The following is a 13031-nucleotide window of genomic DNA, read 5'->3' as shown; positions in this document are numbered from 1 at the left end:
GGCCTCCTTATAAATTGACCACCGGTCCCGATCTTGTGCCTCCTTCGGCCATTGAGGTAAAAACCTGTCGAGGTCGTCCCGCCATCTCCGTCTGGGTCTTCCGCGGCGCCGACGTCCATCATTGGGCACCTGGTGACAATTCTGGCCCACCGGTCCGGGTGCATGCGACAGACGTGGCCTGCCCATGCCCAGGCCCACTTCAGCTTCGCAGTCTGTGCGCCCACATAAGTTATACGAGTCGAGGAGCGTAGCGTGGTGTTCCGGATTCGGTCAATCCTTCGTACACCAAGTATAGTACGCTCCATCGCTCTTTGGCAAACCTTGAGTTTGGGTTTCTGATGTTCGGTCAGAGACCAAGTCTGTGCGCCGTAGGATAGGACAGGCAGTATACGAGTACACATGTCGATGAGTTGGCGTTTGAGTGTTAGAGGGAGAGTGCCCTTCATAAGATCTTTCATGGACCAGAAGCTCTTCCAGGCGTTGTTAATGCTGGTGAAATATAAAATTGGTATATACAATATACATCACTCTCGCAGGTAGGTGGAACTTTTTGATTGCTTCCGAGTTTATTGTATCATCGTCATCATCATCACGACACATACGTCCCCACTGCAGCGGCACGGGTCTCTTTCCAATGAAGGAAGGGTTTAAGGCCTAGTCCACCACGCTGGCCTAGTGCGGGTTGGTGGACGCCAACACAAGCAAGCTTGTGCTGAGAGAGTTGTCGGGTAAGTGGGCAACCCGACTGTCAGATGTTTTCAAGCCGCCCGGAGGCCTCTGACTAGGCTTAACGAGGCTTAACGAGTTTATTGTATACAAGATTCTAATCCTAGCATCTATCTTTGAGGAGAAGATAACTCATCAGATACGAGTTGCATTGCTAAGTAATTGGGCCTATAATTAACTAACATATACTTACCTACATAGCTACATACCTATAATCATTATGTGGGAGATCTTACAAAGAGCCTGTAATATGGGTATAGGACCATTATTACATCTAACTGATGAAACAAATATTTCCCCAGCCGGGAATTGAACCCGGGACCTTCGGCAGTCAGGGTGATTAACCACTACACCATCCATTCATGTCTTCGTACATACATACAACATTGATACTGTATTCATTCTTATTTGACGAAAAAGGTAAACAATCTTTGTGTGTCTTTTTATATAAAAACAAAAAACACGCACTCACGCCTTGTACTAATGTACTCCCTTGCGGGGTAGGCAGAGGTGCATTGCTGCACCCACTTTTCGCCAGAGTGTTATGTTAGTCCCAATGTAATAGGGGGCGGGCCTATTGCCATTTTACGGGCACATCCAAGACCCGAGAACAAATATCTGTGTTTAAACAAATATCTGCCCCAGCCGGGAATCGAACCCGGGACCATCGGCTCAGTAGTCAGGGTCACTAACCACTACGCCATTCGGTCGTCTTTTTATATAAATTACTATTAAACAAATAAAGTACAGTCACAATGAATGGTTTAATTACGAAATCAATTATTTTTTCCTTGTAAGTATTTCATTTGTCATTATGTTTTATTTTATAACTTAGTTTTTAAATTAATTCAAATAAAAAGACACTCCAAGATTGCTCAAAATCTACGACAAGTAAGAAAAAATACATTATAGATACGTTGGCTCCGACTGTACACACCCATACATTATTCAGTTTCATTACTTTGAGCCACCTATAAATCGAATGGAGCTTATTTTGCCGCCTTTTTCATTCCACCATGGAAGAAACTGGACCGAACCATGGTGAAATCGACAGAAACATTGTCATGCTTTTCCAAAGGTCCCGAGTTCAGATCTCAACCCAAATGTTAGCTTTGTGTGGGATGAGTACTTCTCTTTCTTGCCTGAATGTTGTCTAAATGGTGGTAGATTTATGACTTTTGACAAGTAATTCTACGTCGAAAAATAAACGATTTGATTTCTATACAGAATAATATCACCTATATTTGTATTATATTCTGAGGGGAGGTGCAGCTTCTGTAAGTGGCTCTCATAAGTGGAACCGATGTACATATCCCCCTTATTTCAGCTCAGCCAGCCTAGCTCCCGTGTAAATTGGATAAGCAAGACTGGATGTTGCAAAAGCTGAGATAGGCCCAACAACATAATGATGACGTAATAAAATTTGTATGCTTGATGTATCTGTGTAGATATTGCAAGGACTGGATCATTTGGGATCAAATATCCATGTGTGTTGTGACAACGTTTTTCTTTTAACTTTCATGAATATCCTTCTGGATTTATTTTAATTTAATATTGTAGGTACCTACTTACCTCTAAATTATCATTAGATATATACAATTTATATTTTCCTCTAGCAAACCGTAAAGAAAAATACTTTAATAGATTACTTTTGTTTTCAAGTCGTTTCAAGATGTTTAAACAAAGAGCTCGTCGGAAGACACTGGAGTGAAGACGGAAGTGTAACAACAGACGGAAACTTTTCATAATTAAGATTTATGTGACGTTGAGTTATGACTGGTTTAACAACAATAAAAATACTTTGCAAGAAAACTAGTGCTTCACCTTACAGTCCATAAAGTAATGAAAATAAACAGTGCGTTTTTGCAAATACTTTTTTATGATTTACAGTTAGGTAGGTATCTACATTCATATTAAATAGGTAAGTACTTGCATATAATCTCTTTTTAACAGATTCGTGCTTAAATTATGGATCTCTTAAATACCGGCTGAACTACCTATTCAGTTAATATCCATTTCCGTTTTCGTGACTGTTTAGATTTATAGATGGACTGTGGGTAGGTACTTAGATCATAATTATGTTTTGATAGTGTTGTTATGTTCTAGATGTTTGATAAATGTAGGTACTTACTCTGTGTATTATCCAGTTTTGACACCTAGAAATAACCGTGGGTCTAACGAAATCCCAAAACTTAACTATTTTAATAAGTATATTATAATATTATGCACCGTCTAGGAAAAGTTTTTCGTACAGATAACCTTATACAGAATCTCTATCGATCGATAAAGACGTGACATATCCACGGTAAAGCAGCTTATGCATGAGTATTTCTTGTCAAAGTGATGGATTGCCTGAGAGTCTTTTCAATCATATTGAGAACATTTATCTTGCTGCTAGTAAGCTAGTAGGCATAAGAACCTCTAGAGAATAAAGAAAAATTCAGATGAATAAAAAAATAATAAAGTAGTGACTTTAAGATGAAGAGCTCACTAACCTCGAATATTTTCTACTCTAGTCTCAGTAGAGTAATTCGATAGGCGGTTCACTGGAGTTTGTTGCGTTTTATTAGTTTCTAACGTTACCGACAGGGGTGATCAAGATTAGGCTACAGTCGACCACATACACTCGTGACTCGAAGAGTCTTCTTCCTTGCACTTCAAATTGTTGGATCTAGGTTATTATGGCACCAAAAAATGAACCAATGATAAAACATAAAATACCTTTTTTAAAACAGGAAGCTATGAGTTCCTTCGTTAATCTCATTTTAAACAGGCAACGTTTATAAGTACTATTGTATATTATGTAGCTAGTTTGAAATTATTAAAATCAATTTTTTTGCCCGAATGGACATCTTGTGTCTTAAATACACTATTAATAAAGGAGCGAAACATGAATAAAGTAGACAAATAAATTCTTAAACATTTATTGATATTCCGACAATATTTTTACAAGAACCACTATTACATAGAGCATTACATACAAACAGAACACAGTAATATTTGGCATGCCAAGAAGTGTTTTCTTTTATATCAGTCTTTTAATAACAATAATAATTATAAATATCTTTAGAGATGTATGTATATAACCCAAAATTATTACATTTCAGTGTAACATTTTTTGCTTATTATTTTTTCCATTTAGTTGGTGTATAGTATACACCTCAAGTTTTATTGTTTATTATAGCTGGATTCACATTTGTATTATTTCTCTGTATCAAGAATTCGTATCGCATCCTGTATGATAGATAGGCGCACCCTAGACCTATAATCATATTGTGCAATATAGGTATTGTTCAATCAGATTGAATTGGGTTTTGTACCCAAATGACGTTTGCGCAATCTTCAATATTAAGCCTAGACGATCAATTATATTGCACAATCTTTAATATTGCGCAATATGATTGATCGTCTAGGGTGCGCCTAAACGCAAAAATGTGTCAAATTTTATTTACGTCAACCTATTGTTCATTAATTATCATAATATAATATGAATGGGCATATTATGCCCCCTCCCCCCTATCGCAAACTTGTTTTGACAACGATTTTCAGATTCATAATGTATTGAATTTGATACAAATTACTTGGTAATTGTTAGATAGGTATAGAGCTTCCACTATATTATTGTATTTTAGAGGTTTTCTTATGTCTGGTAAGTAAAGTTGGTTTTCCTTTGCAGTCATCAAATATGTATGTTTGGGATTTGGATATAATGGAAAGAGTATAGATTAGATACGTTTTTTTGTATTATTCGTGATACCCCTTCTGATACTGGAAATGATACAAATGTGGTACCAGTTTATGGATACACTTGATCGAAACATTTTTGATATGCATTTGCGTAATCAAAAGAAGGAATGTAGGTAAGTTTATCAAAATTATTATTGTAGGTAGGTAGGTATTGTACGTTTTAAAAAGGTACACAGTTTATAAATTTAATAAAAGTTTGATGTCTATTTCCGTTGTTATCTGTGATGTGGTGTCCGGCAGTGTCCTGTGGAAAATAAACCAAATTTTATAAAAAAACAAATATATTTTTTTTAAGTTATATGGTAGACCGACCGACAAATGCGTAGCTCTTAATATAAGAAGAAAAATACAATACCTATGGTAAAAAAAAACCCTTAAAATAAATATTATCGCAACCTTATTCCAAAACCGTAACTACCTATATACTATTTTGTGGGGACAACATAAATTATAGTCAAGTGACAATGTGGATTGGACGCTGAATCTGAATATAGTATTTTTTTTAATTGAGGGAATTGGAATAACGGTGCATTATGGTCATGCTAAGATTGATAAATTTTATTAATCAATTTCGGAAAACTCTACCCAGTTAAATTTACAGATTTATTATTATGTATTCCAGAGCCTATCGAATTAACTTCTAAGTAAAATACCAATAAATTGCGTCGCACATTTCCTGCAGACAATATTGACGAAAATACGATAGCACATGCCGCCAGCATCGGTAATACATTGTCAATTAGCGGCGAGCCGGCGCACAGTGGGTTGAATGTATGGGAGACGCGTTGGACATAGAGGTTTTAATAAAAACTAGGTAATATACTCACGGGCAATGAAAACATTCCACTCTCAAAATTCCGACACCAAAAGCTGAACCCATGAAATGAAGAACCCATTTCTTTCAAATATTTAATTTAAAATTTTAACAAAATAGTTTTTAGTTGGTAATATCCTGATGCTCTGATAAATGTACTTCAATGTTGCAGAAGGCGTCATTAAGGTAAGGGTCTCATCCGTTTAGGAGTAATTTGGTGTTTTTCTCAGTGGAACCTTTTCATTGCCCGTGAGTGTATTATGAAAAACTAAAAATTCATTCGTATTCTACTATTCGTATACTACGACGACCGAATGGCGTAGTGGTTAGTGACCCTGACTACTGAACCGAAGGTCCCGGGTTCGATTCCCGGCTGGGGCAGATATTTGTTTAAACACAGATATTTGTTCTCGGGTCTTGGGTGTTGATATTTATATTTAATATCTATCTATCTATGTATTTGTGTAGATATATCAGCTGTCCGACACCCATAACACAGGTTCTACCTAGCTTGGGGTCGGATGGCCGTGTGTGAAATGTCCCCACATATTATTATTATTATTATTATTTTATTTCAGCCTTGTTTCGTGATGATGAATCAGACAGGCCGGATTCGGTAAGGAGAGTACACTTGAGAACTTGGTACAGTCATTTTCATACAAAAGAAACACATTTTCTCAAATAATTCCCGATATTATTAAGAAGTCATGAAGGCATTAAATAGTACAGAATACGAATGCAATTTTAGTTTTACATAATATTGCTTTTTCTTTAAACCTGTATGTCCTACATCTCCCATACATTCGACCCACTGTGCGGCGCTCTGCTGCTGCCAAGTGCCCCAATAACAGTTCTAGTACAGCCATTAGTCGGCTATTGATCGAATAATTATTGGTGATTGCCTCTTTTATTACATCAATTTGTTTGTAAGTAGGTTTTGGTGAATATTATTATGAATTTTACGAGTTATGTAAATTCTTGCTACTGCTGTTTTATAAAGTTTATAATTAATATAGCAAGTCTTGTAAGTATCTTTAAAATGGATATGCCGTAGCCACAACAATTTTACAAGGTTTGTGTATTCTAAGCTTTGTATTCGAAGCTTTATAAAACTAAATAAGTATTAGTGGCTATGCAGATTTATTTTTCTTAAAAGTAATAAGAGCGCCACTTACCTTGCAAATATACATGGTGTTGCCAAAAGCGTATGTGTACTAAGCCGAAACATACGGTGCAGCCTGTTATATCTGAGCCCGAAAATGAAATCAGAATGACGAAATTCGCAAAAAATATATTATTCTTAATAGTAAAAAGTCACGTGGCCAACAAAGTTTTTTCATAATAAAAACTTTGTGTTTCATAAAAATGAGTATTTTTTTTTGCGAATTTAGACATTCTCTGTACTACCACAAAAACATTAAACACTGTTTAACAACTGTTCAAACCCAAATTTGACAGGTTTTGTAGACGTTCGACAGTGCTAAACAACTGTTAAATACTGTCTAAGTTTTTGTTACCGGGCTTTGATATAACACGCTGCCCATGTAGGATTCGGCATAGTATATCCTTTTTGCAATACCCTGTATGTGCTGTGACCTTAAAGGTAATATCATTGCTATATACTCACGTCTTTGTGGTGCTGACATGGCTCCTTTACACGTGCTGTCACTATCATCAGACTCTGAACGCGTTTGGAAACTAGTTTCTGTGAACAATATAAACACAAATTAATTTAATTTATCAGTATTCATAACTCTCTGACAGGGCTCCAACAAGATAAGATAAATAATTATCCATTATTAACACAACTTTCTTCAACCCAAAGAAATTAAAAATGCGTTAGGTATATAGGTATACACAATATCGAAAGCCAATGTGTTAACTATTGCCATATCAATCTGATTTTTACATTGATAATAAGAATGTTCTTTTTCAACAACTGGCCACCTTACTAAGATGTCATCACCGTCGGCAGATGTGCCAAACAGTAGGTTTCTATATTTATTATATCCATATCTATCCTTCCTATATGTCCTTGTGGTGAAGACACAGGTACAAGATACATTTGATTCTTTCATGTACTATCATAACTCAAGCTGATAGAGACACATAAATAAAAAAATCCCAACCAAAACCAGATATCGATAAAAACATCGACACAGAACGCGAAAGAGAAAATGAAAAATGTGAAGCCAAAGCGTTCACAATTGGTTTTTCACAAAGCAAGTCCCTTGACAATAACAGATTGGTATCTAAAATCTTCAATCTTAATCCGAGATGGTACAGTCAAACAGTTCAACTGGGAATTTGGGTGAAAAAATTAAAGCTATCGTATTTAGATAAATGGAAAGTTTAAAGGCGTATTTCAGCGTAAAGACATATTGCTGTTGCTCCATGTTCTCCTTATCATGTCGGTGGCAAATACAAAAGATAGACTTTCTAAGGTAGAGTTTATCACCGTGATGAAATTATTGACCAAAAGCCATGGAAGTAATAAGCACAATACGTACAACGTAAGTACTTATTACTTCTATGCCAAAAGCAGATATCTGGAATAGGCGATACTTCACTAGAGGAGGTTGTCACTTGTCAGTGATATCACTGAGGGGTACACTACAGAAATCCGAATTACTTTTTTACGAATATGAAAATAACGATTTTTAAAATTACGAATTTCATAGTTCCGAATAATTCACAATCCCGAATTTCAAGTTTCCGAATAACGAAAATCACGAATAGTAAATAAACGAAATTTCAAACAACATATTTATTAAAATGACGAAAGTCAATTTTCCGAATATTATTATTTCGATGTTTTAAAAGTACGACGTTTTATTATAACGAATTGTTAAAATTACGAATCCCGAAGTTTTAATATTCCGAAAATACAAATTCCCGAATGTATCTTAGTTAACAAGAAATAGTTATTAAGAACAGTGTGTTTATTAATAGCATAATCCATGTAGGTACAATTGAACAATATTTTTTAAGCTATATTATGTGAAACGCTCCGCTCCGCTTCGCTGCGCTCCGCTTTGTTTTTCGATATCTATGTGCACCTAACACGCTCCTCCTCGCTTTGCTCGTCGTCGCACCTATTTTTAGGTTTAGGTCCTAAGGTTTTTAAGGTTAAACACCATAAAATTCCGAGCAATTGTTTTGCTCTATATTTGAAACGCTCCGCTCCGCTTCGCTGCGCTCCGCTTTGTTTTTCGATATCTATGTGCACCTAACACGCTCCTCCTCGCTTTGCTCGTTGTCGCACCTATCTTTAGGTTTTGGGTCTAAGGTTTTTAAGACGTTTACGGTTTTTTTGTCAAAATCACGAATTATCACATTTTCGATCGGGATTTGAATTTTTCGTGATTTTAATAAATCGGTATTTTGTTTTTCGTATGCTTAAGTAATCGTATTTTTTAACGTTCGTGTATTTGACAATCGTAATAACAAATCTTCGTGATTATAATATTCGAAATTATAATATACGTGATTTTTAGAATTCGGCATTTAAAAAAATCGGTATTGCAATATTTCGTAAATTACATATTCGGTGTTTTCAAATTCGGAAAAAAGTTTTTCGGAATATTTGGGTGTTCCCATCACTGAGGTCTAGTCTGTAGGTATAAGAATAGAATATAATAGAGATTAATAATTCGGATAGTGATGATTCTTTAGTTTCAGGGAAAGTTTGTGCATTTTTAGAACTAAAACAACTCATTCATAACTTTTCTAACTAATGGTTAAGGTCGATAAATATTATTTTTAAACTAGGTACCATCCGCTTATCTTTGTGCTACAGAACTGGAAAAAAGCAACTGAATAGTAAACGAAACGAAAAGAAAGTCATTTATTTCAACATTAAACGGATCAAGATTAATGTTGATCCGAAATTGAGACGAAGTAGCTGTCACCAGTCCCGGAAGGTTACTCTACACTGACAAAAAACAAACGAACGAGAGCTGTCATGCAATCGGCACGTTTCACACAACGAGATAGAGTCGTGGATCGCGCAGCAGCGATCTGAAACTTAGTTTTTCGCCATATAGAGTGACCCTGCAGTCCTGATGCTGATGGTCTCAGAGCATTCGAAGAATAGGGAATTTAATCCCTAAAAGCTGTTGAAGGATAAAGTGCCTAACTTTTCAAATGATACGGTATATTTCAGGTTGATAGGGTTTAAAGTGATTGACAAAGGGGGAATGGATTTTGCTAATTGTAATTTGTATTTGTTAAGGAGAATAAGGCAGATATATTTTAATCTTTTAACCGATTGAATCTCTTGAAATCAGACACATTTGGTCGATAACGCGGCTATTGAATACGCAAAAGGTTAATCAAGATCGGAATGTAAGCATTTGTGCGATTGTAAAAGATTTAGAATGCCAATAAAAATAGGTAGCTCGGAAAACTATAAAAAGACGACACTAAAAATCACTACAATTCCTTTGTAGACGTAGAGAGTAACTTTGAAAACTGTGCTCAAAAATGCCCTACTTAGAGTTAAAATCGCAATAATACCTACTACACAGCAGGCTATGAGAAAACTTTTCTGAAACAACAGCAACTAAATGTGAAACATTCAAAACTGAGCCTTGCAGTACTAAAAACAAAGTTTCATTACCTATGTAACATGTGTCGGAACATACACTTGCATTTCCGAATCGACATAAATAGTCGAAAAGCGACAGCAGTGCATGAAGCTAGAGTCCGAATTTGCTCGCCCAACGCTAGTTTAGGATACATTCGGAGTTTCGGCGAAACACTCCGACAGTTGGTAATAAATTCGGGGAAATGTCCGCGCGACAGCGGCCAGTGTGGTCACACTACTGACTCAGGACTGTCCGGCGTTGCTTTGTGAATAATGGCCACCGTATTGCGAGAATTGAGGGCACAAAGTTGGTGCCAGATTGGAAAAACGGAAGCGTTCCGAAACAAAAAAGAGGGTGAACACAATTTAGCGTAGTGTTTAATTAAAAATATTTAAAGTCTTGAAAGAAACGCTGCCTTTTGATACCTACTTTGCAATGTTTGAAAGTTCGACTTAAGTTTCAGATAAAATAAACTTAATATTTTATTTATTGACATTAGTTTCTATAGCAAAGTTTAAGTCTGAGTAAAGTCGGACTTTACGAAGGATTTTAGATTTTATATTTTTATACATTTCCAAAAAATAACTGTCTTCCTGATATTATAATCCAAGCCTATCTTTTTGAAAATGATAGTCAGAATACATAAGCATCACTAGATGCTGCCTATCTAATATCTAGGTATAACATATTCAAAATTAATCATTTAACAAGCATGACCGTTGACTAAACGTCAACACGATAAATTCAATTACCAAGATCAGCAATTCAAACTGCTTAGATAAGTTCATAATTCAATCAGATAATCAATCAGAATTAATTGTTAGTGTAAAATATGCAAACGGTGTCTCGGCCTAATCTGGCAAATTGGATATCTAACAGACGTATGGATGGTTAGAATATTTAATGAAGGCTGATATTACATACTAGCAAACGTAGCGTGAGGCCTGTCCAGACCACTATAATAATAATATAATGATGGGGATATCTCACACACAACCATCCAACCTCAAGCTAGATAGAGCCTGTAATATTAAAATTATAGATTAATCAATCAGATAGACGTCAATCGCTGACTATAGTGCCACAATCTTATCTGTTCCGGTGGTCAAAATGTGTACTAACGAGACGTCATTGTCAAACGTCATTTCATACTCTGTGCGTTATTTGAGTTGTCAATTTCTGCGAAGAGGCTGACGCTACGTTATTTAATTTGTTTTGTGATTTTCTGGGTGTAATAATGCCAAAAGCGCTGAAAAGTGATGCAAGAAAAGTAATACTAGATATATTGGCTTTTATGCAAGAAGGATAACGTATTCAGGCGCCTTTAATTCCGTTTGAAAAATTGGAAGAACGAGTTGCAGCGGTTACAGGTTAGTGTTGCCAAATATGACGAATAATTTTACCCATATACTCACATGTAATTTTATTAATATTTTCCCGAGAGACCCGTACCCCAGCAGTGGGGACGGGATGGGTCGTGATGAAAGTATTTAATCTTTATTTTTCTTTGATTACAGGTGTGAGTGAAGCTGCGAACCTATACCTTAGGCAGTATACCAAGAATAATTTCTCGCACCTGCAGTGATTTTAGACGAAATAATGTCATCATCTTCTTTTTCCACCACGAGTATCAAGGGTTGGCTGGAAGAAATTGGTTTTTGGCAATTAGCCTTTGTACATTGTCTGAATTTCTTTTAATTTTATGCTCTTGTTTCTTGTTACTTTAGAAAATGAAAATAATAATGTGTTCATAAATAAATAAATAATAATTAATTACTTAATAGTTTTTTTTTAAGTCTATCTATCTCGTTATTCCCACGACCCACAGATATTACCTATATCATTGTAAAATCTTGATTTAATGTCTTAAGTATATCAGAACTAATTTTGTTTCTGTTCGCCGTGGACAAATTTTTTATACAACAAATGTCGTTTGATATGTTATATCCTCTTTCATTTACTATCGACCCTATATTTTGATTTATCTATACTTATGAATGTACCTAATTATAAAAATAGGTAATAGCAGAAATGCATTGTCGTTTAAACCAGAAATAGGCAAAATTTAATCGATGGCATCACTGGCTTCGATCACGGTGACGTCGCCACCGGAACAGATAAGATTGTGGCACTATACTTATGTAGTAAATATGATGCCATAAACTTATAAATAACCTATTCGGTGCGGGGGTTAAAAGAGGTATTTTATGCAACAAAAACCATAATTAACTACAAGCGGCACAGCCGGTAATGAATACATCGATCAATTCACTCATCCCAATCAACCAACAACAGCTACTCTCATTAAACCTAAACATATTCTAAATGTTGTGAGCATACGTCACGCTGAAATATGGGACTGTCCCGGACTGTTAATTTATGGCCGACACAGGTTTCCGCAGTTGGGACTGTTTCCGGGGCAGAGGGGTCACTCTATGAAGTTTCGGAGCGCTGCCGCTGCTGCGTTTTTGTTGTATTAAGAGGAGAGTATAGCACTTGCTCCTCCATAAAAAAAGAGAAAACGTTTTACTACATCATCGGTCAGCGACAGGCGGACCGCGGTCCGTTTGCGGACCGCGAAAGGTTGAACCTCGGACCGCCAAATATTGTAATGTAGGCATGTCAAGTATACATAAATACTTTGAATATTATTGTAATATTTTGAACCAATCTAACATAGTACCTACCTAATCTAATTAATCTGTTTTACAACATCGATATCGATCAAAAACATCGCGCGGCCGCGCCGCCCGCACCGTCGAGTCGTCGCGCGCGCTCTGTTCATAGGTACTTATAGCTTCTCCGATGACCATAATAATTATAATGAGGAGAACTCTGAAGAAGACATTGCAATGTTTACATATTTTTTTATATTAGCAACGAATTCGCCACAAGGTTCCAAGACTTTGCAGAGATGGGAAAGCTACCGCTGCAGCCGCCGTATGGACAGATGTGTCTGCCAAACACAAGTCCTTGCTGCGAAGTTATTTAATTTTAAAATTTTCTGAATTTCTTGAAAAACAAATATTTATTGAGATTAACAGACGCTCACTTAGAAGACACTCTTCGAATTAGCTGTTCTTCACGAGAATCAAACTATAAAAACATGGCTCAAGGCCGCCGATACTATTTTTCTCACTAATTTTAGTAATAAA

The 13031-nt window shown here is 36.1% G+C and overlaps 1 protein-coding gene and 1 long non-coding RNA gene across 2 annotated transcripts in view; one reads left to right on the top strand and one right to left on the bottom strand.

The window, feature by feature from the left end:
* Positions 1–4479: 4479 nt before the first annotated feature.
* LOC105389795 (Down syndrome cell adhesion molecule-like protein Dscam2) overlaps positions 4480–13031 on the bottom strand; it is an 81600-nt gene continuing 73048 nt past the window's right edge. Inside the window, exons 31-32 of the mRNA XM_048631219.1 lie at positions 6915–6992; positions 4480–4717 (exon numbers count right to left, since the gene is read on the bottom strand). Coding sequence (XP_048487176.1) covers positions 4689–4717; positions 6915–6992 — 107 coding nt within the window. The 3' untranslated portion in view covers positions 4480–4688. The remainder of the gene's footprint in view (positions 4718–6914; positions 6993–13031) is intronic.
* On the top strand, positions 11181–11461 carry LOC125490852. Its single transcript, XR_007267927.1, has 2 exons — positions 11181–11246; positions 11394–11461. It is a non-coding gene; the product is annotated as an uncharacterized LOC125490852 (long non-coding RNA).

The sequence above is a fragment of the Plutella xylostella genome, chromosome 28, assembly GCF_932276165.1.
Source record: "Plutella xylostella chromosome 28, ilPluXylo3.1, whole genome shotgun sequence".
Lineage (NCBI taxonomy): Eukaryota > Metazoa > Arthropoda > Insecta > Lepidoptera > Plutellidae > Plutella > Plutella xylostella.
The sequence above is the reverse complement of the archived record's forward strand: the minus strand, read 5'-3'. Positions and strand labels throughout refer to the sequence as shown.